The sequence below is a fragment of the Marmota marmota genome, unplaced genomic scaffold (assembly GCF_001458135.2).
Source record: "Marmota marmota marmota unplaced genomic scaffold, marMar, whole genome shotgun sequence".
NCBI lineage: Eukaryota > Metazoa > Chordata > Mammalia > Rodentia > Sciuridae > Marmota > Marmota marmota.
In genome coordinates, this window is record NW_025999869.1 from 6249887 (window position 1) to 6276923 (window position 27037).

At 35.4% G+C, this 27037-nt stretch overlaps 1 protein-coding gene and 1 non-coding gene across 3 annotated transcripts; one reads left to right on the forward strand and one right to left on the reverse strand.

Moving 5' to 3' along the window:
• Positions 1–57: 57 nt before the first annotated feature.
• Positions 58–26555, forward strand: Pank3 (pantothenate kinase 3). Of its 2 annotated transcripts, none has more exons than XM_048815819.1 (7): positions 58–120; positions 10535–10887; positions 11762–12015; positions 14266–14442; positions 16937–17060; positions 19257–19382; positions 20195–26555. In XM_048815819.1, the coding sequence occupies exons 1-7, from the start codon at positions 75–77 to the stop codon at positions 20243–20245; spliced, it is 1131 nt and encodes a 376-aa protein (XP_048671776.1). In that variant the 5' UTR covers positions 58–74; the 3' UTR covers positions 20246–26555. The 2 variants fall into 2 exon arrangements, with proteins under 2 accessions (XP_048671776.1, XP_015348125.1); XM_015492639.2 differs by lacking the exon at positions 58–120 and adding an exon at positions 274–529.
• On the reverse strand, positions 7707–7779 carry Trnas-uga. The gene has a single exon. It is a non-coding gene; the product is annotated as a tRNA-Ser (tRNA).
• Positions 26556–27037: the final 482 nt, after the last annotated feature.

The window sequence follows — 27037 nt, forward strand, 5'->3', positions numbered from 1 at the left end:
CTCTCGACGCGGAGAACTACAACTCCCAGCAGCCCCATGAACACGGGGGCAAAAGGGGGGCTAGCGTCACGTGAATGCTCTGCCTGGGCGGGCTANAGATCAAGGATGCCAAGAAACCCTGTAAGAACAGCTCTGGGGCCCGCCGGGTGGGGAGGGTGCCCCTGGGCCGCATCTGGAAGCCTCTCGACGGAGCGGCCTGCTTGCGAGCCCGGCGCTGCGAGCCCGCGCCCAGGCGGGAGCGCGGCGGAGTGACCACTGCAGCCCGGGCTTCGAGGCGGCGGCCCCCTGCTCCCCTGTGCATGCTTGGCGAGCGCCAGCCGGCTCAGCCCTTTCCGCCACTTGCTCCTCGACGTCTGAGAGCGTGCAGGAGGGAGTTTTTGATTCGGGTTTTGTCATACGAACTGCCGTCCCCTGTTGCAGCTTGAAGTCCGGTTGGAACGAGGTGGCCGTGGATATCAGCGAGGAGCAATTACCAACCTCTCCCCCAACCCCCTCTGGCTTCCGGGCTTCTTGTGTCCTTGAAATCCGGGTGGGTTTCTGGGAGTTGTTAACTGTTGCAATTGGATCTTTTAACCATTCGAGCATGTTAGCTGCCAGTGGGCAAATTGTCTCTTGGCTCTTTTTTATTTAGAATACCAACTAGTTAATGTTTGTTTTAGAAAACCTTGGTAAGCAAAAAAGAAGATTAAAAACACCCAAATTTCCACCACCTGGAGCAAACCACTATTAATGTTATGGTGAATGACCGCGGGGATTTTTCGTTAATTGTGTATGCATGTACTTTTACAAAACAATTCTTAACTATGCTGTTAAATAAAAGCCAGTCAGGGCTGGGGTTGTGGCTCAGAGGTAGAGTGCTCGCCTGGCATGTGTGAGGCGCTGGGTTCAATCCTCAGCAACACATAAAAATAAAATAAAGATTAAAAAAAATACAAACTTTGGGATCATTGGTTTATAAAAAAAGCCAATCAACTTTCAATTTCTTTCATTTGTTTTTTATCTTTTTAAAATCCTTTTATTTATATATTTGGCTATTTAATCTCTCAGCCATTATGATTCTCACATTTTCATTCTCCCAGAACAAGTAGGAATGTTGGGATTCATGCTTTTACCTTAGAATTGTATTGCCATTTTGTAATTTTTAGTTTCGTGTGATCCTCCCAAATGTTTTAAGAAATATCCATCTGTAAAAAAAAAAAGGGGGGGGGGTGGACATTACTAATTTTCCTGCCTTCATTGTCCCCAGGGTTCTTGTAAACCTCACAGGACAATCGGTCTGTCAATGCACCCTGAAAATTAATTGTTATTCAAATGAGAGATGATTTGGTCTTAATGTTACAGATGCATGAACTTATTTAGCCTCCAGAGTAACTTTTCCAAGGCTCCTCCAACCAACCTTGTGCTAATGAGGTCCAGAATCGTTGCTGGCTCAAAGTTCAGTGTTCTTTCTCCAGCACCCATAGGGCCATAGTCTGAATATTTGAGACAATACAATTCTTATCTGATAGCTTTTATGCTAATAAATTTCTTTTTTCATGATGATTTCTGATAATAGCTGAATTCTTGTGTATTGTTCAAGGAGTCTAGTGATTTGAAGGCTCAAATGACAATGTAGAAACACTGGTAGTTTACAGTTGCTGAATTAAACTAAGACATCCAACAGATGCAGTAACTTGGACGGACATCTTCCCTTAACGTACACTTTTTCTCTCTTAGAATTTCCATTTAGTGAAGAGTTATGACATTCATATTCTGAGTTGTCATCTTTGCCTTTGTTATGATAGTGATTTGATTGTGTAGATTTAGGCAAACTAATCAGATACGAATATCATCTCTTTCAAAGTTGTTTCAGAAAAGATTGTAATGATTATTAAAAATTTAAATTTTAGGTTAAGAAATAATACCTATTTTAAAATTAGGTCAATTATTACTACATGATATACCGAGATTGTTAATTTTTAAAAATAGAGATATGATGAAAAACTGATCAGTTAATGTGTTTAAATGTTGAAAATAACATTTGCAGTTTTTATATGGGTAAGAAGGTGCCTACTAAGTTCTTCAGAGTAAAAAGTAGAGCATCTAGTTTTAGGATGTGTGGGAAATAAAATACCTCAAACCCTTAACTGTCCTGAAAATATTTATAACCTAAGAGGTGTTATTCCTATTTTTTAAAAACAAGTGAATCATTGTTTTTTATCTTTTGAATACTTTTTTTTGTAATAAGATTTACTAACAGTCTGTGGAAGGCATTATTTTTCTTTGTATGCGTTAAGACCTTTTAAAGTGGTTAAACAAATGGCATCACATACTTTCTTATATCAATCACTTAAGTATTAGAAAACATTACTTTTAGATATGTCACCAGTCTACTACCAGGTTGTAAACCAGATGCATATCTTAACCAGATATTTTTTAAGGAAATTGGTTCATCATTTGGATTGTATAACTAAAAGAGTAGCATTTGAAATTATGCGTTACTTCAATCCCAGAAGAAGGAGAGTCAGTCAGTTGTGTTCTTTTGTACCTTGACTGACATGATTTCTTTTTTTAAAAAAAAATTACTTTTTTTAGTTGATGATGGACCTTTATTTATTTATTTTTATTTATATGTAGTGCTGAGAATCTAACCCAGTGCCTCACACATGCCAAGCAGGTGGCTCTACCACTGAGCTACAACCCCAGCCCTTGATATGATTTCTTAAGATATAGATTTTTCAATGTTTTACTTGTGTAGCTGGATTAACAAGGTGATAGATAGTAAAAAGGTGATGAATATATTTAAAGGCCATATAGTGTGGGTTTCAAATTGGTGCTCTGCTAACCCAGATGATAAGGGCTTTGAAGTTTTTGTTAAGCACAAAAGAATTGTACAACATATATATGCAGTCTGCTTCTATATAATTTCACTTGTTTGTAAGTTTGGTTAAGAATTGTTATTTCCAGTAGAATAAAATCATTTGGAGTTAATAGGTTCCAATATGGCTATCTTAGAAATAAGTAATTTACTTAAAAAAAATTACTCAAAGTTTTACTAAGGAATCTTAATACTGAAGGTTTGAGAAATTGGGTGTTTTCTTAGTCTCTCACAAAACGCTACAGTTTTTATCAGCAGTGATTGTTAAGTGTAAAACATCTTTGGGGTTGTGGCTCAGCAGTAGAGCGCTCCCCTAGCACATGCAAGGCCCTGGGTTCCAGATCTCAGCACCACATAAAAATAAATCAATATATTGTGTCCAACTAAAAATAAATATTAAAGAGTGAAACATCTTTTATCTTAAGAACTCAAAGCATATCTGAAATTTACTAGATATGTCCATTTTAGATTTTTGTTCCTTAAAACACCCCATAATGATTTGAATATTTTTAGTATTTAGGTTCTCCTTATGTCTAAGTTTAAATTCTTTTTTGATACAGGATCCCTTTGGGCTGGAATCTGCATGGAATCAATAGTAGTTAAACAGCTCTTCAGTGCCTTTCCCCTACCTCCTTAATAAGATATCAAACTTGACTTGTTAGAAATTTACTGTCTGTCCTTCTGGAGATATCTTCTGTTTAATCATTTGAAAGGGTAATTGGGCATGCAAGTTTTTCCATTTGTGGACATGACCTACCTGGTAAGGAAGATGATAATTCTTGGTAGCACTCTGTACTTGTGGTGGTGGGATATTTTTGTTGTGTGTGAGGATCTAATGGCAGCTCTCTGTTGCGACCAGTTGAGACATAGAATAAAAGCCGTTACTTGTTTTGAAGGCTGAATAACAGTGCTTATTTATATTTATGGACTGTGTTTTGCTTGCTTTGTAAATATATTTTTTTAATATTTTTTAGTTGTTGATGAACTTTATTTTATTCATTTATTTATATGCGGTGTTGAGAATCGAACCCAGTGCCTCACATGTGAAGCAAGCGCTCTACCACTGAGTCACAACCCCAGCCCTGTAGATAGGTATTTTTTCTCACTTGTTTTCTCTAAAAAGAAGAAATGTTTAGATTATATGCAGTAATTAGGCTACTTATGCACTGATCACCTTCAAACTGTCCTTTCTGTCTGTTAGCCTGAAGTGGCAAAGCTGTAGATGTACTTCCTTGATTTCTTAGGAAATTGTTATTTTTCTTAGTTCATGGAGCTCTTATTAGTTGGGCCGATGGTTGTACTTAATGCCCTTATGTTTACCTTATTTTCATTATAACTGACAAAGCTTTGAGTTTCATTTCCCTCCCTTAAATCCGCCCCACACACACACACACAAAATGGTAAGGTAAGGATTTTCATAATATATTGGAAAGGTGTACTGATACACATGACTGGAGGCTGAGGCAGGAGAATCACATAAGGTCAGCCTGGAGGTTAGCTGAGAATCTGTCTCAAAATAAAAAGGATTGGAGATGTATCTGAGCAGTAAAGTACTGCTTTAATCTCTGGTTCAATCCCCAATACCACGTACTAAAATCCACTAGAAAATACAGAAGTTGCTAAATGTTGGGTATCGCCCCCTCACGACAAGGGTACATGGGAGACGAGCCTATCATCTCCGAGGCACCAGCTGTCGGAACCGCCCTCTGACAGGGGTAGTGAAGCTCACTAAACCAGCTAGTGTCTCCTGGGCTGAGCAAGAGGGTTAAATGTCTCGACCCAGCCCGCCATCCAACCTGGCCCACAATCACATCGGGAGATGCCGTGAAGGTGCAATAATCTCAACTTTATTGTGTAAGGGACAAGGTTATATAGTGATAGGAGGGAGTAAGAAAAGACAGTAACAAGAATCAATAAGGGGCAGTTACGTCACTATCACTAAGGGGCCTAGGCAGATTTCAGATTAAACCATTAGGTGGGACTAAGGTTAAAAGCCCATGCGGGCTTTTAGCCCGCGAACACCAATCCAGCCAGGTCACATATACGGAAATGCTAACCCATGAGTCAGCCTCAGCCAACACCCAATAATGGCCGCGGTCCCAAGGGAGGTAAAAGGTCCCAACAGTTGGGAGTGGATCATGTTTGAGATTTTGTCTTTTGTGTCCTTGTTACCTTCCTCTTGAGACTTTTTTTGGGGAGGTGAGGGGTACTGGAGATTGAACTCCAGGGCACTCAACCACATGGCTTTTTCTTTTTGTATTTTATTTAGAGGCAGGGTCTCACTGAGTTGCTTAGCTCCTTGCTCTTGCTGAGGCTGGCCTTAAGCCCGTGATCCTCCTGCCTTGACCTCCTGAGCCACCTTGCCCAACTATGATTATTTCTCTGGCATAAGGAAACGAATTCCAGAATTTGCTAAGTTGAAAGAATCTATGTAAAAGGTAGCTCTTACCAACTTTTTTTTTTTTAATTGAAGCTAGTGGCAGGGATGAGTTCTGTTTTCAGTCCCTACCTTCCTGATTTTAAAAAAGAAAGTTATCATAAATCTGAACAACAGATTTAACATGCTGTAATAACATAACTTTATTCTTATTTTTAGTCCCCCCCCCCCCCCAACACACACAACACAGTGGAGATCAAACCCAGGGCTTGTGTATGGTAGGCAAGCACGCTACCCCTGAACTACATCCTGGACCCTTTTTTTAAAATTTGGGACCAGGTCATGCTATTTTAATGATAATTGAACCTAAGCAGTGGTTTTCTTTCTCTGTGAAAGAGTAAGCAGATTAACACTTAAAAAACAGACTTTAAAAAACAGGATTGTTGTCAATAGGGAGACAGAGGGAGGGACCAATCACATATACAAATGAGACTTTCTGCTGCCTGTTTCAGAGAGTGTTTTTAATCACCTTTTCTACCACCACAAGAATTATAGAGTGGTCACCATCATGCACTGAAATAACACTCTCCTGAACATTTTCCAGTAGTTCTCTAGAGTCATCTTCTGTACATGTGTCTTTATAAACACTTCACTGCATGCATGATGGGGTGGGTAGTCAGTATAAGTCAGAAACCTGGCTACCCATTCATAGCCATAGAAAAGTAGATTATTTCTTGTTCCCTAGTATTTATTAAACTTGAAATATTTGTCTAGACAGTTTCCTTTGAACTTTAGTTCATGGTTTTGTATAAGAATTAAAAGTTCTTCATGGAACTGTTGAGCTGGAGGGTTGCTTTCAAAAACATGCATATTGGGGCCTAACGCTTCTGGCTGAGAATAAAAATGGCATGAACTTTGAACCTACTAGGTCTTTGTAGTTGATACCCTCGGTGACATTTTTCTATTTGTATGGTATACAGAATATATCTGACACTTTTGTTTGACATTAGGCACAGAGAAAAAATCCATAATTATTGGTTTTAAATGTGCTTTGAATTTTGAAAAACAGGTATTTGGCTTTATGGTATCTTACCAGGTAGAAAATATCTTATTACAAAATGTTTTTTTATGTGGCAATAGTGATTTCCACCCCTCCAGTGAAATTTTATAGAATCAAGTGTCAATCAGAATTCATTTTTTCAGGGTGGGGGGTGTGCCGGGGATTGAACTCAAGGGCTCTTGACCACTGAGCCACACCTCCAGCCTTATTTATTTATTTGTTTTATTTAGAGACAAGGTCTCACTGAGTTCCTTAGCACCTCGCTAAATTATTGAGGCTGGCTTTGAACTCTCAATCCTCCTGCTTCAACCTCCTGAGCCACCGGGATTATAGGCATGGGCCACTGCGCACGGATAGAATTCATTTTGTTAGGTGATTTCAGAAAGATTCTGTTGTTTTACCCAGTGCTTATTGGAAAGTGTCCTTATTACATCTATTTTCAACAGATTTGGGTCAATTCTGAAGGAATCTTCTCTGATTTATTGTATCAGTGTATCCGCTCTTGTTTTCTTTTGAGTGTGTTTCACAGCAAATTGATGTAGATTTCCCCTTCTGTTAGTATTACTGTTTCCCACTACTGGTTATTGGAACAAAGGGTAGGGGCTAGGGTCAGGGAAGTGATCTGTAACTTCTTAAGTTAATTTTTTTTCTACCTCTGAGCTACACCTCTACTCTTTTAACATTTTTGAATATTGAGACAGGGTCTCACTCAGTTGCCCAGTTGGGGACATCCAATGTGCAATTCTTCTGTCTTGTCCTCCCAAGTCACTGGTTTTGCCGCAGTCCAGCTGCAGCAAAGTAACTGGGGGGTGACGAACAACTTGTGTACATTGATACAGCAGGAGTGGGAGCCGTTTATTGTAGGACAGGATGGGTATATATACATTCCACACAGCTTATCTTAATTAACATAAACTAGATACAGCAGTCAACCAATAAGAAATCTCCACACTTAATGGCTCCCTGGCGCCACCTCACAAACCACTCCCCCTGTCAAAATGCCAGGCGCCATCCTGACTTGTTTACAAACTCTAACATGGTTTCATAGATTTGACCACTGCCACAGCACCCAACCTACATGACTTTCTTAAAGTAGAAATTCTAGATTTCATGAATAAACTGAAAACAAAACTTAGTGATACCACCTTTCTTTATACCTGTGGATACATTACTATATGGTTTCTGTAAATGCCTGCTGTTTGTTTCCAGAGTGTGTTATTCATTTAAGATAGATTCCATCTCTAGCAACTTTACAAAATTGAGGAAATTCAGTCAAATTCTTCTGCATATGTTGCTTATCTACACCAGTCTATATAGGTGATGTAAAACTGCTTGTTTAGAATTTTGCTCCTCCATGCTTCCCAAGCATGTAAAGTCATTTTATTTTTAAAAAGCCTTTTCTGTGTGTGTGGTGGTGGTAGTGGGGCTCGAACCCAGGGCCTTGTGCATTCAAGGCAAGCACTCTACCAACTGAGCTATATCCCCAGACAAAAAGACTTTCGTTTTTTGATTGTTTTTAATGTAGCTCTCAATTTTCAGTTTGGATTTCAAACAAAAAAAAAAACCAAGCTTTTTCTCCAGAAGATAATGGGAATTATTTCTCACATTCAAAATCACTAATTTATTTGTTTTAATTAATTATACATGATAGTGTAATGCATTTGTGTACTTCGATATACATAGATGGGATATAATTTCTCATTTTTCTGAGTGTACATGTTGTAGAATCACATTGGTTATGCAGTCACATATATACATAAAATAATAATGTCTATTTTGTTATACTATCCTTCCTATCCCTACATGCAAAAACATTAAAAAGATAGTGCACCATGATCAAGGGAAGGGTTTTCATCCCAGGGATGCAGGTTGGTTCAACATACAGAAATCAATAAGTGTAATCCATCATATTAATAGACTTAAAAACAAGAATCATGATTATCTCAATAGATGCAGAAAAAGCATTTGAAAAAAGATAGTACACCTTCATGTTCAAAACTCTAGAAAACTAGAGATAGTAGCAACATACCTCAACATTGTAAAAGCTCTCTATTCTAAACCCAAGGATAGCATCATTCTAAATGGAGAAAAATTCAAACCGTTTCCTCTAAAAACTGGAACAAGACATGGATGTTCTCTTTCACCGCTTCTATTCAACACCATTCTTGAAACTCTAGCCAAAGCAATTAGACTAATTTTAATAAATGTATAAATTTTGGAATACAGAAATGTGTAAAATCCTCTAGTTAATAATTTTTCCTGTTTTCTAATGTTACACATGTATCAAGTAAGTAAAATGTATTTTTATTTTTTATTTTTTTTTAAGAGAGGAAGAGAAGAGAGAATTTTTAAAATATTTTTCAGTTTTTGATGGACACAACATCTTTTATTTTTATGTGGTGCTGAGGATCGATCCCAGCACCCCCGCACCTGCCAGGCGAACGCGTTACCGCTTGAGCCACATCCCCAGCCCAGTAAAATGTATTTTAGAAACAATAGAATTTTAGAATTTTCTTTGACGATTTTCACATAAAAACTGTTTAATATTTTGTTGTCAAGCATTTTGTGATCCATATATCTTAGTTATTACATTATTTTTGATTCTCTATCATAGTGGTTGAGATACTAGAGAAAGCAGAAATAGACTTTTCTAGGGTGAAATCCTGTCATTTTTTTTTCATTACAATGTCTCTGTCACTTTATAAGTTTGACTTTAAGCAAGATTGTGATGTGTATCATCCGTGATGTGAACACACTAGAACAACTTTATAATAGGGATGTTGAAGGTTGAATGAGCCCATACATACATTAGCATATTTATGACATATAATGAATACTCAGTAAAGTCAACTCTAGTTTTTTATGGAAACTTAAAACAGTTGTGCTTTAAACAAAATATTACCTTGTACCTACATAAGGATCATGACTGATAAATGTGAGAAAATCACATTATAGAACTGAATGTCATAGCATGAGGGATGAGGTGACCAAAACCAGTGATTCTCAAATGCTGTGTAGATCCAGCATCTTAAGTACCTCTTGTCTTTGCTACCCCCTGCCACTAAATAAGCTTTCTAATTTGTAGCCAGACAGTACTACTTTCCTGCTGAGAATTCATGTACAGTGCCCTGAATTGTCCAGATTCAAGTTCAAGCTCCTTTGCCTAACCTGAGATGCCCTTTGTGATTGGGCCCTGTCTGTTGAACTTCAGTGTTCCTGATTACCTAACCATAAGGATATTTGTGTGTGTGTGTGTGTGTGTGTGTGTGTGTGTGTGTGTTTTGCTGGGGATTGAACCCAGGGCTTTATGCATGCAAAACAAGCACTGTACCAACTGAGCTGTATCCCCAACCCTGATTACCTAACCATATTGAATTATTCCTATTTGCCTTTGGATAGACTGTTGTTATTGTTTTCATTCCTTTACATTTAAATAGAGGCATAGAATTTAGAATTCCTTCTGTTGGCCAGTACTGTATATGTAACTTTATTTTGACTCTCTTGTGTGTTTGTATTTATATTCCTCTGCTAGATTAAACTCTCCTGGAGGGCAGAAAATTTTTCTTACTCATTTTACTTTTTTATTACCAGAGGTAGTGTAGCTACTTAATAATTATTTACTGAAGGGAATTAAGGAAAGTAATATTCAGAGATGTTAATAAATGGCTTTTCAGTGTTATATAGCCCAGTTAGTGAGAGCTCAGTTCCAGACCTGAATGATACTGTCTTAATGTACTTGTCCCTGAGTAGACTTGCCTTCAGCATTATTAACCACATGTACCAGGGAAATTTAGTAACGCTCAACAAGCAAAGAAAAAGGTTTCTTTTTAAGAGAGCATATTTCCCATGAGTTACTTGACATGCTTATGGACCAATTTTATTATACTAAAGTCTTTTAGAAACAGAAAGCTGTTCCAGCCTGAGGTGAGATGACCTATTTATTGAAACAAAATTAGTTCAGATTCTTCCTGTTTCCTGGGGCATGTGGAGAGTATTTAATAAATGAAAAGGAGTGCCTATCAGAGCAGGAATGAAAAGGCCCTGGGCCATCTCTAAGTATAAGATTTTAGAAAATGTACAAATAAAACTGAAGTTGAAAAGTGAGTTATATGTGGTAGCATCATTTTTGACTGAATGCATGATTCAGGATAAATGAATTTTGTGACTGATTACTCTTTCCTAATTTGCATTTTTTGGTATCAAGGTATATATTTATTTTTATTATTTTTTTAATTCACAGCTTTCCCATGGTTTGGAATGGACATTGGGGGAACTCTAGTAAAGCTCTCATATTTTGAACCTATTGATATCACAGCAGAGGAAGAACAAGAGGAAGTTGAGAGCTTAAAAAGTATTCGGAAATATTTGACTTCTAATGTAGCATATGGATCCACTGGCATTCGGGATGTACACCTTGAACTGAAGAATTTAACACTTTTTGGCCGAAGAGGGAACTTGCACTTTATCAGATTTCCAACCCATGACCTGCCTACTTTTATCCAAATGGGAAGAGACAAAAACTTCTCAACATTACAAACGGTGCTATGTGCTACAGGAGGTGGTGCTTACAAGTTTGAAGAAGATTTTCGCACAGTAAGTATCTATTACTCAAGAATATGATATTCTAGACCATACAGACAAGTAAATTCTAAGTAAAAGTTCCATACATTGTAGTACTTTCTTTCCTAACCTTAAATGAATTTCAAAGACAAACTCAAACTATAATATAAAGACAGAAAATTATGGTGTTTTCATATCAGTACGAGATTAGGTGATATGATCATACCAGGGGACAAATGAAGTAGTTAGTGCTTGCATCTATATGTAGATTCATCATGAACAATACCAAAGATACAAATGCCAGATAGTTATGGTATGTTTATTGGAGAATCAACTCCATAAGTGGCATTGATTTTGATGACATCATATTCCAATATGCTGAATGACATTAAAATTCCAAACAGCAGAGGCACAGTTGAGCCTAGTGAATATTCCTTACCGTGTGAAGAATTCTTTGGGTTTATACATATTAGGTAGGGAGGTAAGTGGATATACTCTTTGTGCTTACATAGACCCAGGTAATCATAAATAGATTTTCCTACTGCCACCACAAAAAATGTCTGGCAAAACAGTTAAAGAAAGTGCAGCAATGGGATGATGCTTTGTTTTTCTGCAGAACTGTTCTATCATTGCAATGTCTGGCTAAATATCAGTTTGGTGCCTGCCTTCTCCTCATCTTTTGAAAACTAAAATGCCCCCAGAGGTAATACTGCTCTCAACTGAGAGTCAAAGGATAAAAATCTGAGGAATTTTCACACTAAACTAACAAAAATAAATGAAAATATGGGAGTAATGGTAATGAAATTTTGTAGAGTATGTGAAAATTATACAGTATAGTCAAGTCGGGTATTTTGAATGTTGTTCTTTTTTTTTTTTTTTTTCAAATTTTTGTTAATTTTTTTCACAGATTGGAAACCTCCACCTGCACAAACTGGATGAACTTGACTGCCTTGTAAAGGGCTTGTTGTATATAGATTCTGTCAGTTTCAATGGACAAGCAGAGTGCTATTATTTTGCTAATGCCTCAGAACCTGAGCGATGCCAAAAGATGCCTTTTAACCTGGATGATCCCTATCCATTGCTGGTGGTAAACATTGGTTCAGGAGTCAGTATTTTAGCAGTCCACTCCAAAGATAACTATAAACGAGTGACTGGGACAAGGTAGCAACCTTTTTGGTCTTATTAAAGCAGCATTCATATATTCATATTGTTTTAGTGTGTGTGTGTGTTGAGGATCAAACCTAGGTTCTTGCACATGCTAATAATAAGCAAATGCACCGTCACTGAGCTGTGCCCTTGATTGTGAAATCAGTATATTGATACTAGTTTCACCAGGGAAATTACATGTATTTGGGCAATAGCAAAACAAGATATGACATAAGTTAAAATGTTGGAGATAATATATTTTTATAAGGCTCAGTTAAAATTAAAATTTTTTAAATGTTTATATTATTGGTCAGCATCAGTTAGCATCAAAATTTCCATAATGGTGACTGATTATTTTTTTCTTGTAATGATTCCAATAATGTTTTTTCCAGAGTTTAAAAGAAGCGCATTTGCTGGAAGTGACAATATATTTATATTTTGGTTTTTTTCCAGAGCATTTTTTTCCCTATTTTCAGTTTTCTGTAGATACAGTGTTAAGTCTAAACCTTGCTATGTGCTAAATAGATTTGCATTTAAACTACAGCATTGGGTAACCTTGTAAGTATTTTTATAGGATGAATTTAATGTGAGCTTCTTAAGGAATAAAATTAATGTTCCCAAATAGTCTTCAAAAGCTTCTGTAATACCTGAAATGTGAATGTGAAGAGATTTAAAAATTTTTCCTTATGATTCTCTTATATATTTTGTCAACTTTTAAAGAAAGGTGGAAACTCCCATTTATTCAATCAGAGAAGAAAGATTTGGAGGTATTTTAGATTGGTTTGTGGAAAAAGCTCATGTTTTAAAAGTGATACTCCTGTTTGATTGATAACTTAAATGTAATTAGTACTTTGTTTGTTTGTTTGTTTTTGTACTTGGGATTGATCTCAAGGCCACTTGACCACTGAGCCACATCCCCAACCCTTTTTTGTATATTTAGAGACAGGGTCTCACTGAGTTGCTTAGTGCCTCACCATTGCTGAGGCTGGCTTTGAACTTTCGGTCCTCCTCCCAAGCCACTGGGATTACAGGCGTGCACCGCGCTGCGCCCAGCTAGTACTTTATTTTTTATGGTGGTTGAGGTTCAGCTCCAATGAAACTCTGCCAAAGTATCACAAGTATTTCCTATTTTGGGGGTTACTCTGAAAGATAGAAATTCAATGTTTTAACTAACTTCAGTAGGATTCGGGTAGAACTTGCTAGAAATTTAGGTGAAATTCAGGAGCAAAGATTTTGAGTTTAGAGAATAGGTATGACTTAATTTTGTGAGCATTTCCAAAAAATAGTAGTACCAAGTAAATTTCTGTCATTAACATAATGACAAGCTAGACATAAATTTCCTCATGGTATTTGTGTTGGGGTCATGTTAGATGTTAATATGTCTCACAGCATACTGTATATATTCTTTTTTTTTTTTCATTGTAGATGGACAAATATCTTTATTTTGTTTATTTTTATGTGGTGCTAAGGATTGAACCCAGGGCCCTGTACATTCTTTTTTTTTTTTTTTTTCTTTAAGGAGCTCCGGGTGACGATGNTTTTTTTTTTTTTTTTTCCTCTTTTTTTTTTTTTTTTTTTTCATTTTTTATTGTGGGTTGTTCAAAACATTACAAATTTCTTGACATATCATATTCCACACTTTGATTCAAGTGGGTCCCTGTACATTCTAATCAAGCACTCTACCACTGAGCCACAACCCCAGCCCCTGTATATATTCTTAAGTAGCCAGATATCCTAGAAATCTTTCTGTATTGTGTCAGAGTCTTATTTTATACATGTGTAGGCTTTATCTATAAGATAAATTTCCAAAAATAGGATTGGAAATGCTTTTTTGCAATATGGAGTATATCCTCTGAATGAGTAGGACTGTTTTTCACCCTCACCAGCAATAGATCAAAGTGCCTTTGTATTGATTTCAACCCTATCTGGTAAGTAAATTTGCCTTCCACAAAATCATTTCTTGGAAACAATTTAAAACCAGTTTTTCTCTTTTAATTCATGTAGTACTTTTTTTTTTTTTTTTAACATTTATCTTTCAGTGCACACACAAATATATTTTTGGCAACTACAAAGTATTGAATGGCAAGAGATTTTTCCCTCTTTGGTTTGTTTTTTGATTTGACAAGTTTGATTTATCAGTTTTTCTTGCTTTTATTCATTATGTTGATATTTCAGTACTTCAGTAAATGAATACTGTACTCTTTCACTTTGGAGAAAGAAACAGTATATAAATGCAACTTAGCAAATTTTCTTTATTCTCTCTAGCCTTGGAGGGGGTACCTTTCTGGGTTTATGCAGTTTACTGACTGGCTGTGAAAGTTTTGAAGAGGCCCTTGAAATGGCATCCAAAGGCGACAGCACCCAAGCTGACAAACTGGTCCGTGATATTTATGGAGGAGATTATGAAAGATTTGGTCTACCAGGTTGGACTGTCGCGTCTAGGTAAGTTTAATGCTTATGTTCTTCAAGTTGCTTATTTAGCTTTTGGAAAGCAGTAGTTTAAGGGAGTTGTAAGGGTGCTTTTTCTTACCCTGTTTAGGTTCCAAACTTTGAACATTGATGTAGTTTAAGAATTATACGTACATTAAGAACTTTACCCTGAGTGCACCTAGTAAGAAATCACTTGTGTTTATTCTGAAGAATCCTTCCAGTATTGCTCTGTGCAAATACAAATATATATCCTCATCATCCTTTTCTTATTCAAAAGGTTGCACTATTATGGCTTGTTGCATAAACTCTAAAGTAGCCAGAGGTCCTAGAAAACTCCCCATATCATATTGTCATGTTGTATACATGTAGGCTTATCTGTAAGATAAGTTCCTAAAAGTAGGAATGCAGATGCTTTTTTGCAGTCTGCAGAGTGCCCTCCACAGAAGCAGTACTGTTTCACTCTGACCCACAAGAGATCATAGTGCCTATTCATTTTCCTTGTAGATTCCCCAGTAGTCTGTTGTCAAACTTCTGAATTTTTGCTAATCTAGTAAGAGAATTGGCACCTTAGAAAAATTTTTACTTTGCATTTCTCTTAGAGTAAGTGAGGTTAAGAATCTTACATGTTCTTTTCTGTGAGTGATTGTTCTTGTTCTGTTTTTCTGTTGGATTGTTACACAGTTGAATTTATCAGTCTTTTCTTTCATGGCTTCTGGATATTGATTCATAGTAAGTAAGTCTTCCACATTCCAAATATATAAAGGAATAAACCCTTGTTTTCTTCTGGTACCTTAGTGGTATTATTTTTATATTTTGATTTTTTAATTAATATAAATTTTTACTTATAATTTATAGTTTTACATGCAGTACAGATCCATTTTGCTTTTTTTCAGAAGGCCCTGACACCTAATAGTCCTTCTATTTATTCTGTTAATGTCAGAATATCATATACTGGCTTTTTTTTTTTTCCATTAAACCAGCACTATACTCTTAGATTCATAGAAACATAAAAATGGCTTTAATATCCAGAATGGCTGGTCGTCCACATTCCTTATTTAATTTTCCATATGAACTTTATAATCATTCTCTTTAGAAAAAAATAAGAAAGCTTATTTTCTTATTTTTCTGGAATTTCATTACAGCTTATATATTATTAAGTTTGGGAAAAGTCTTATTTATGTATATAAGTTGCATTTTAAATTTATTCCTAAATAATTTTTGTTTTCTCATCTGCCATTCTCATTTCCCATTATATTTTTTAACTGGTTATTGCTTATACACTCCAAGTTTTTTGTCAGGGCATCCAGTGCCCTTTAGTGGTAGTCCTTAGTGGCTTCTATTACCTTGCACAAGTGCCCATCACTTTTGATTTCATAGATGTTTTTCAGATCTCATTTCTGTGTGCCTGTAACCTTTAATTGCCTCTGCCTAGGATTTTCCTTCTCCTTTTTTTCTGGTTAATTTACTGTTCCTTTTACAATGGAAAATCTTCCCTCATGCCTTCTCAATTCTTTCTTCTTACCACAGTGATATAGGATCTTTTTTCCTTTGTGTTCCCAAGGTAGCCTGTGGTTTGGTTTTGCATATTTGTATTTTTCCTGTTAAAGTTAGTGCTTCTGTTGCTCTCTCGTCCTCTGTCTAGGCCTGCATTGTCCATAAGATAACCTCTAACTTCACGTATATCAAACCTTGGAGTGCGGTTAGTGAGTGCCTCATGGTGAAATGACTATATATTTGGGTATATTGACTTAAATAAAATATACCATCAAGATTAATTTCACCTGTTTGTTTTTACCTTTTTAAATATCGCTAATAGAAAATATGAAGTTACATATGGCTCGTATTTTATTTTATTGGATGTTGCTTGCACTAGAACCAGACTACTTCCTTTGTGTCCCTAGCACAATGCTTGGTATGTCATAAATACTTATTGTGATTAAATGAAATGGAATTTGACATTAAAGCTGAGATATTTTTGAAAACACTTTGTATTTTTAAAAGTAAGTCAGAATGTACTTTCCTATTTTTTATTGGCTTCCTAAAACAATAGCCATTTAATTTCACTGTTACGCATTAAGTTTAAATGTAAATGATTTGGTAATCTTTGCTTCTTTGTAATAACTGTGTTTTTGTTTGTTTTTTCTTTTTTTAGACTTAATTTTAACCTTAAAAGATACTACTTTGGTTTGTTTGGGTGGGTGGGCGTTTGTTTGGGTTTTTTTGTGGAGTTGGGGATTTGGGGGTTAGGAGCATACTGGGGGTTGGATTTAGGGCCTCACACAGGCTACGCTAGTAGTATAGTATTTACTACTGAGCTACACCCCTAACCTCCTTATGTAGATTTTTGTTAGTTTTTATCTTATCCCATCCCCCGTTAGTTTTTATCTTATTTCTATGTATTTTTACTCATTAGGTTCTAATGTTACAAAATTATGGAGATTATAGATACATATACTAATGTTGCTTGTTGGCAGTGGATTTAACCTTGTTTTTCATTTCTCTGCAGTTTTGGAAATATGATTTATAAGGAGAAGCGAGAATCTGTTAGTAAAGAAGATCTGGCAAGAGCTACTTTAGTTACTATCACCAATAATATTGGCTCTGTGGCACGAATGTGTGCTGTTAATGAGGTAAAAAAGAAGAAATTTTAAGTTTACGAAAAACATAAATTTGAGTTTTTTGTGCATCTAACAGATCTTCCTTTGTTTTCCTTCACAAGGCCTCTAGAATTGAGATATGTATTAAATCCCTAAACTCTAAATTAAATAATGTTATTTGCCCGATTGTTTTATTAACTTGAAAGACAGTTAATTGACAGATAATTCAAAATGAAGTAGAACAAGTAAACAAATTACGTTTTATATTTACCCAAAAACCTTTTCAGAAATACACAGCCTAAATCTCCTGAGGATGAAAAAAAAAATCTAATAATCCTTGGACCTTTTGAGGTAGCTAATTATTGATAGCATTTTTCTGCTGTTAACGTAGCATTCACCTAGAGAAGTCCTTGGATGCGTTCTTGCTGCCCTCGGCTTCTTTACAGTGCTGCCTTGTTGCATATGGATCAAGCAGCATTGTACAGGGCTATGAAGGCACCAAGACTTGTTCTTCATGTGGGAATGAGTGATGTGAACTGCTCGCTCTGTGACAAGGATATGCTGATAGGGCAGCCACATGGCTGGGGTGTTTTTATTTGGAAGAGAATAAGTGTAATTCCACCATCTACAACATATATTTGCCCATTTAAGTTTTACAAATGTCAGGTACTTCAAATGGATTGGAAACTTCTTCTTGAAGGAACCCTTCATTTGTTCATTCACCTATTTATTAATTGATTAAATACTTATAAAATACCATGTGCCAGGCATTGTTCTAGGCACTCGGAATTTGCTATATTTGTGAAGCAAACAAAGATGACTGACTTTGGAACTTACAGTTAGTGACATATTCAGTAAATTGTTTAGTGTGTATTGAGTGATAAATGCTATTTTTTAAAAAAAAAGAGGATAAGAATTCAGTAGGGCAGAGAGTGGCTAAGGACAAGTTGCTGAGTAATTGAGTGAAGGATTTCTAGAAAGTGTAATCATTATATAAAGTTTTTTAAGAACAAAAAAAAAATCTTTTTTGACCCTAAGGCAAATTTAGCCGTGCATACTGATATTTGGGGGAGAGAGGCTCTAGCAGAGAAAACAAGTGTGTAAACTCTCTGAATAATTTAAATCCAGACTTTTGGTCAGGTGCAGTGGTGCATGCTTGTACTCTCAGCAGCAAAGGAGACTGAGGCAGAAGGATCACAATTTGAGGCCAGCCTTATCAACTTGCAAGACTGTCTTTAAAAGGTGTGGGAATGTGGCTCAGTGGTAGATCACCCCCTGAGTTAAACCCCAGTGCCATCAGGGGGAAAAAAAAGTTCAGACTCTTACTTTAAATGTCCTAATTACAGTGTAGTGCGTGGTTAATGAGATTTGGGGAATATTTCACTTTGAGGGCTGACAATAGTCTGGGACCTTTATGAGTAGGAACATTCTGGACATTCCAATACAAGTTTCCTCAATAGCGGCACCTAAAAAAACTAAATTAACGATTATGGAATCTTAACAGAATGAGTTGATGGGTCAGTCTGGGAACAGAGAATGGGATTGATGGTGTGCATGTTGCACATGCTTTGCAGCATACTGGCCATGTTTGCAGTTGACCTTAAATACTTTTAAAAATACTGTCCGTTTGGGCTGCGTCATAACTCAACAGATCACAGGCTTGGCACACTCCAGGGCCTGGGTTCAATACCCAGCACCAGTTAAAAAACAAGCCACTTTTCCTTCATTTGATTCAGTTTATCTCATTAGTAAGAGATCTCCAGATTACTTGTATTGAATTATTTGTTGGCCACTTTTAGTAATAGGTCATTTTTGTTGTTGTTGTTGTTGTTGTTGTTTTGAGTAGACTTAGAGCAGCTTTTCAGTAAAACTCAGTGTGGAAAATACACAGCTCCCACACTTACCCCCTTCTATATCTCCCCCACTATCAGCATCCCCCAACAGAGTGGTGCGTTTGCTTGTAGTCCATGAATTTGCATTAACATTTCATCATCACTTGAGTCCATTCTTTACATTAGGTGTTGTACATTCTTTGGGTTTTGACAAATTTATAATGACCTGTCCAACACTAACTGAATATTGAGGATTATAGAGCTTTATGCAGGACTATACTGGGTATTAATTCAAGGTAGTTTAGAGTTTTTAAATAACAATTTTGTAAACCCTTTGTGTTATAAAATCTATTTAATAATTCTTTTACAAGTCACTATGTTTGTTGTTTTCTTTTAGAAAATAAACAGAGTTGTCTTTGTTGGAAACTTTTTACGTGTCAATACTCTGTCAATGAAACTTTTGGCATATGCACTGGATTATTGGTCCAAAGGTCAATTGAAAGCATTGTTTCTAGAACATGAGGTATGGCAAAATGTTTTGTGCTTTCATAGTGTGCTTTGAGGTGTAAATTTGATATGTTGCTTTTTACCTTGCTATTTATAATTGTTACTGCAGTAGAAGACTGACTCCTTTACTTCAGTTTTAACTGAGGGATGGGAGTCTGCTTGTAGAATTCGTGGGTGTTTTGTTTTGTTAAATTGTTTGTTTCTTGATCCCCCATTAACAAATGTTAGGTGTGTGTAATACAAAAATAAACAGTTTCCAGGCTAGGATATAGCTTAATGGAGAGCACTTTCCTAGCATGCAAGAGGCCCTGGGTTTGATCCCCAACACTGTAATCTGAGCAGTTAGCAGTCCACATCATATTTTGAGTTCAGTGAACTTCTATCTTTTTATAGTAATCAAAGACAAATATTGTATTATTATAAATTAACAATTAACAATATAGGTTCAAAGTATTATGTGCTTATAAGCATCCATGTCTCATCAGTGCTCTCACTGTACAGGTCAGAATGATATGATACACTCTTGTGCAATTCCATGTGTCGTGTCAGGTCCACGGGAACTTTGTTCATTGAGTAGAAAGGGCACAGAATTGCTTTATGGTGTTAGAAACTTGAATGTCTAAAAGCCACACTTATTTCAGAAGTGTGTGTGTGTATGTATATGAAAATGCACTCTAAGAAGCTTGTATAACAATATGGCAATTGGAAATGCAGTTTATGGAACAGATATATGATACATAAATATGGTTTTTAGTAAGTGGTTAGCATTGTATGGTAATTTTAAAGCTGCACTGTGTGTTTAAACAGTTTTTTTAAAAAATCATACAGGGATACTTTGGAGCAGTTGGTGCACTTCTTGGGCTGCCAAACTTCAGCTGAAACATCAGAAATTTCTCTGCTAATGAATGTCATCCAAGAGGAACTAAAACCAGAGGCATTGTAATTGCATTATTTGTCCTTGGGAACCAAAGGATAAAAGAGTTTCACTATTCCTGTTAATTTTTAAAATGTCAGAATGGAAAGCTCATGAATGCCATATTAAAAGAGAGAGCTCTGTAACATGAAGTATTGTCGAAGAGTTTTCCCTTCTGTATATAGCCAGTGTTCTTTAAATGCAATATAGCCTGATTATTGAGCTTCCTCTCAGAAAGATTTTCTATTTGTTTTATGTAGCCAGCATTGTAGTACTATATGCTCAAGACACGAATCTTAAAGTCTCAGAAATGTTTCACTTATGAAAAATAATTGATTTTGAATATTTGTTTTGAATCCGTTTTATGCATTTTGATTACTAGTGAGCAGACAGTAATATACCCAGTATGAAAATTTATTGTAATGGCAATTAGAGATGATGATTTTATGTGATTTTAGAAATGTTAAGGCAATATTAATTATTGTAGTTTTTCTAACACATCCTCCTCAAAAAAAGCATGTTCTATGTGATCTTTGCCCAGAAGTATAACTTTCCTCAAATGCCATTTATTTAACTAAAATACTATTATTACATATTACCCTGAATTTCAGAATGAATCTAGGAAAATGCACCTGTCTGGTGACATTACGCTTTCTGTATTTTTAATTTAATCAATACGTTGAAATGTTTGTATCTTTAAATTGAAAGTTTACTTATTTTGTAATCTGATGAAGTCCTTAGACTATTCAAATGGGATATGATTTGAGTGAATCAATAGTTCTGTGCTGTTTTTACCACTAAATTATCATGCCCAAAGTTAACACATTGCTTATTCAATATGAACAATGAAAGCTAAAGATTCTATTCTATTACAAACAACAACAGAATCATATTTATTCTAAATGGGTGTTTTCAAATGTTGAGAGTCTGAGGCAGTATTGCAGAATTATAAAATAATCAGTGTTTCCTACATTTGGTAATAAAAGCAATTGTAGTTTAAATTTTTAAAATTATTTTGCCTGGAATTTATTCTCTATTTTGAATTCATTTTTTTTAATGTTATAAAAATTATCAGCTTTTACATTGGCAGTAACATTTTGGTGGCTCAGTAGTTCAGTGATGTTGTTAAAGTCTGTTGCTATCAGTTTGGAAAGTGGAAAGACCTGGGGGGATGATTCACCTCTGTACATTACCAGCAAATCTGGATATACTTAGAAGACTTTAGATGTTAAATATCAGAGTGTTACCATGTGTTTTTACAGATCCCAGAGTTGTTCAGTAGACTGTCAAGAGATACTTCATGAGGATATTTTTCCATGTGCTTTTCACATTTTGTACTCAAACATTTAAAATTCAGTTTACCTAAAGACACAAACATATGAATAATAATAGTATTTGTGGGGTGGGCATGGGAAAGATCTTGTTGTAATTTTGACTTTTCAGAGCTTTGAATTCAGATTGCTCAGTAGCCATTCTAAAGATGTTCTGACCACATTTCTTGCTTTAATGTTTCCCTTGGCGTGACTGGCTGTTTCAGCTGAAATGCCATTAAGTTCATTTTAAATGTTTCTAATTTGGGTGTTTGTACAGATAACAATATTCCCAAATGACAGTTACTACATTTTATACCTGTAGGTTTAGTGCAGCCTTTAAGAAAAAATGGGATGGTCATAGTGTTTAAGTTAATTTGATCACTGTACTTTGGTTAGTATAGGACCATGATTCATAACATTTTATCCTTTGAAACTGAAATTACCTGCTAAAATGCATGTGAAGTGAGCTACCATCTCACCACTATTGATCTTTGGCTTTTTCCATATGTAATATAGAATAACTGGATTGATAAGGGGGAATGCACAAAAGTTTCTGAAGCTGGCCTCAAACTTGTAATCCTACCACTTCAGCCTCCAATCACTGGGATTGTAGGCATTATAACACCATGCCTGACTTAAACCTTATTTTCTAGTGATTTTAAAAGGTAAGAAGCAAATGAAAATAATTTTGTGTTTTTATTTAACAGTATATCCAGTATGTTATTTCAACATGTACTCAATTAAAAATATATTGGGTTTTTTTTTAATCTTCAGTGTTCAAAGTCTGTGTGTATTTTACACTTAAGCAAAGCTCAGTTCAGACTGACCACATTCCAAATGTTTAGTAGCCACACATGGGTAGTGGCCACTTTAATGGATGTGCATTTCTAGAACTACCTCTTAAAACTGAATACTATCGTATGTCTTTGTATGTGGGCATTTTAAGAATGTTTGAGGAGGAGAATTTTTTTAAATAGATAGGGATTAAAAATAACTTGTTTGGGCTAGATTGTGTAAGATGAGCTGTTTCTGACCACCCCAGAAATATCTTACATTTGATATCCTGTTATCTCAGTTTAGTATGATTTTCCTAATGGTACTGATAAAGCAAAATTTATGATTAGGTGACTTAATAAACTATTTCATGGTTGACCTGCTACATACAGAAGGTATAACTTTTTGAGTTTAAATTTCATCTTTAAAAATTCTAGATCCAGGTACGGTTGCTTGTGCCTATAATCCCAGTTACTCTGAAAACTGATGGGGAATTCAGCAACTTCCTATCTCGGAAAAACAAAAAGCTGATAACTTTTTCAAATGCAGAGCACACTGTCAGTTTGTTTTGGGCCTTGGTAAAGAATAGCAGATCTAGGTCTAGAAATTTTGTCTTCTACCAGTCCCCCAGAAAGCATTTCCTTTTCTCTAGAAACTAGTTAGAATTAATGGCTTTCAGTTTTATACCTAGACATCTCCAAAGACAAAGTATTAGTAGACTTGCCACAGGTAAATTAACTTGGCAGTTCTTTGCTCGGCCTTTCTAATTTAAATAGGAAAATAGGTCGGCTCTTGTTTGGGTAAAGTCAGTGACCTTGCCAGTGATACACATGATTATTGAAGACCTGTCGAGAGGTTCCAGTAATTTGCTAAAGAGACTAAAAAATCCTGAGTTATAAATTTTTATCTTTGAAAAGTGCGTATGTAATTGCTGTATTTTAAGTGCCAGTTCCTGGAAGACCAGTCCCATGGGTGGAATGCTGGCAGTTCATGGGAAGCTTTTCTTTTTCCAGTAGTCCATTACTTATAAGGTTGCATTCTTGGGTGGCCGGATTTCCTAAATGTCCTTTACAACCACTCTGTTAGAAACAAATGTTTTCATATTTAGTGTTATTGATCTTAATTCTGTTGAGCATTTTATGCTTTTTTGGTGTATTGCTTTGGAGAACTTAATGTAGAAAACTTTTAAGCCATTGTAAAACCTGGTAAAGGGATAATGAAAATGAGTGTATATCATTTTGCGTTTAACTATTGTCTTGTGGTGTATGTAAACAAAATATTAGAAATACATTGCCTTTTTGTAATCATACTTTTTGACCTTTTTAACATGATTGCCATGAAATGTCAGTGGTGTCTTATTTCCAGCTAAGTTTGTTTATTCTGGCATGTTTTATTCTGTCACTGAAGAAGTTAGCCAACTTTCTGTCATCAGATAATCTTAGTCTATATTAACTGCCAGTGTTCAATATTTAAGAGAATAATTGTCTTAAATACTCTACTGAGCCTAATAATAATCAGTAAAGAGCCTAAATAATTTTTTTCTTTTAAGTATTTTAATAGCCCATTCAAAATACTGAGGAGGTGAAAAGTGAAAAGCTTTTCTGCTAGGATGATTTCTACTTCTAAAAAGTTCAGCTGTCTTCTTAAAGTGGTCCTGTTGCTTGCAGCATTTGCATTATGTATTTAGTGGATGTGGAATCAAAATTTGTTATGATTGCAAAAAACTGTTCTAGTCACTGGTCTAACCTCTTGCAATTTGTCAAATTAGAGAATTGGGTTGTTGACAATGGGAAATGCCTCATTATCAGGATCCTGAGAAGATACTTGCTTCCTTCATGGCAGTATTGGGGATGACTAAAACAATATTTTCAGATATTTGGTATTATGTTTTTGAGTTAATTTTTAGTGCTTACATAATATTTTTGTAATTGGTACATAATTTTTATTGGTACGTGTTGACAGGTATTAGGTTTGGGATTCTCGCCAAACCAATGAAATGATACTCTCATAATGTTATGTAACTGCCTATAATGGCTAGGTAGATATTACCTTAAAGTATGTGAAGGGTTTATATATGTTAAAGTATGTGTATACACTTCAAAATTATATGGGCATTATTATTCACTATATGAAAAGAAAAACATACCATTACTATTCATAGGACAGAGGATGTACACCCATAGTACACATGCCTGGCATGTATGAGACCCTGGATTCAGTCCCCAGTACTGAATTGGGAGGAGGCTTCCATGCCGTTAAACTCATAGATGTTGAAATATTAGATATAATTGGGAAGATTTGTTTAATGATCCTCTTGAGCTTTTTGTAGTTGGTTGGTGGATTTTGGTTTTGGTTGTTTTCTTTAGTGGGAACAAATGTGGATGAATATGAACCCTTCTGGATTCATCACTTTTGTCCAACACAATTCAGAGCAAAAATTATAAATCAGGTTTGATTGTTGGCAAGTAAGTTGAAATGAATTACAATCTTCTCTATAGCAAATATGTTGAAGACCTAAAATACTTTGTCTGTAGAATTGTCTTGAGAATGACTAGATAAGACATGACTGTGACATTCCTACTTTTCTAGTTTAGAATAAAAGTGGCAGTGAGCTGACACTGGAGTTTCAGGTACTTCCGTTAGTTCTGAATGATATGTTTAGCTAAAAGTTGATTTCTTTTTTCTCATAAGAAGATTTAAGATATCTTGATTTACTTTCTAGCTCCTTTTGTAGTCAAAGGTTATTTTTTCTTACAGATCTTACAGTAGCAACTGTCATTAATTTTGTGTTTAAAAGAAGTAATGAGGAATGTATATTTCAACAAAGTAAGGTTAAAAATAAAATTTTTGAATTGTTTATGCAAATAATTCAATTCTAGGATATTTCCTTTTTTTTTTCTTTTTGCTATTTCTAAGCATCTTTCGTATGTTGCAGTACAAAAAGTTCCAGTAGCTTTCAAAGGAAACATTTTAGCTCTTACATGATTTGTAAGGTATATCCAAGAAATGTAAAATAGATTGAGGTTATTTTAGCTTTACATCATGTCAGAATTTTGTCTAGATAGCCTAGCAACTCAGTAGTTACCACAGATATTAAGCCATTTTGAAGTTTGCCACTTTTTTCCTGAGTGGCCCCTTATAGTTTATAACATTTAGAAGGGAAAGCTAACTTTACAGACCTAACATCAATATTCTAATCTCCTTGTTCCAAATATGATTAATGCCATTAGGCTGTAAGTAATATTAAGATGGTTTTATCATTTTTATACATTGTGTGCATTTACTTTTTTTATTTGAACTACAGTGAACTCTGACATTTTAACTGAAGTTGAACGGCATTTGTCTTAATTCTGCTCAGTTAATGACCACATTGTTATCTAGAAGACGTTTTGGGGACTGGAAATGTAGCTCAGTTGCAGAGCACTTGCATAGCATTCAAAAGGACCCAGATTCAATCCCTGGTACCAAAAATTAAAAGCAGATGCTTTTATATTCCAGTTTAGGAAATGTTTAGTTTGGGGATTAATTGTACTTAAGCATACCATTTCAACTTGAGTTGCCTTATTCTGTCTCTTGCATTATTCTTGTCAGATCTAAGCTTTTTCATGTCTAAATTCTTTTAACATTGAATCTGTGATGTAAAAAATGTATGATGTGCTACAAATTTTATGCATAATAAACTAAGTTATAACCTACTGTAACCTGTAAAACATTTCTTGTAAATTATGTAACTTATTTTTCCATTTATGTACAGTTTCTTATGTAAATTTAAAAAATATTTGTTGTGGCCTGTTCTGTAAACATTCCCATACTCTTCCTTAATGCTTCTTTGCATGAAATATTGAATTTTGCTTATTTATTTGATAATAGCCATTAAACCAACTTAAATGTTTCTCCCTTTTCTGTAGTTTCTTTTTCTAATTTTGTTAAATTCTAAATTGTACCTTTTATGTCCTACTTTCCAAATAAATTCTCTTAAGTTGTTTACTATATGTATCTCTTTATTATTTGTCTTATTATATGTACTCCCATATTTCCTCTGTGATTAAATGTAAGGTGGTGGTTTTCACTGAAATTAACCATATTAGAATGTAAACTGAGAGCAAGGACTTTTACAGACTTGTTCACCTCTGTATGTCCAGTACCTGGTGCAGAGAAGCATTCAATAAATAAACACCTATTGAACAAATTATAGTGTCCATGACTTTCTGGTCTGCCCACAAGAGGTAGAAGCAATATAGTTTGTCACACCTTTTTCTGGCATTAGAAAGCATAAAGCTTAGTCCCTCAGAGAGTCATACCTTTGTGAAATTTTAAGATATTTTTAAGATGTAAATGCTTTTGTTTTTTCTTGAAGTGAGACCACATTGTCCTATAGCAGAAGTGAAGGTCTGCAGGAGTGGTTCTCAGGAAGTCTTGGATGGGCTCTTGCTGAGATGCCCCGACACATGGCCGTAGTTTGGTCTCAGAGCTTGGGAAAGCATTTCCTCTAAACCAGAACTCTGTTGCTTTAAACAGTCACTGCCTGTCAAATGTGAAAAAGGAAAGACTAATTTTTCTTAATATGTGAAGTTGGAAGTTTGTCCACTGTGTTTTCAAATTCAAGGGCTTTCTTGACTCCAGGCATACAAGAATGGTTAGGAACGTGGCATGTGAAATACATACCCTTTT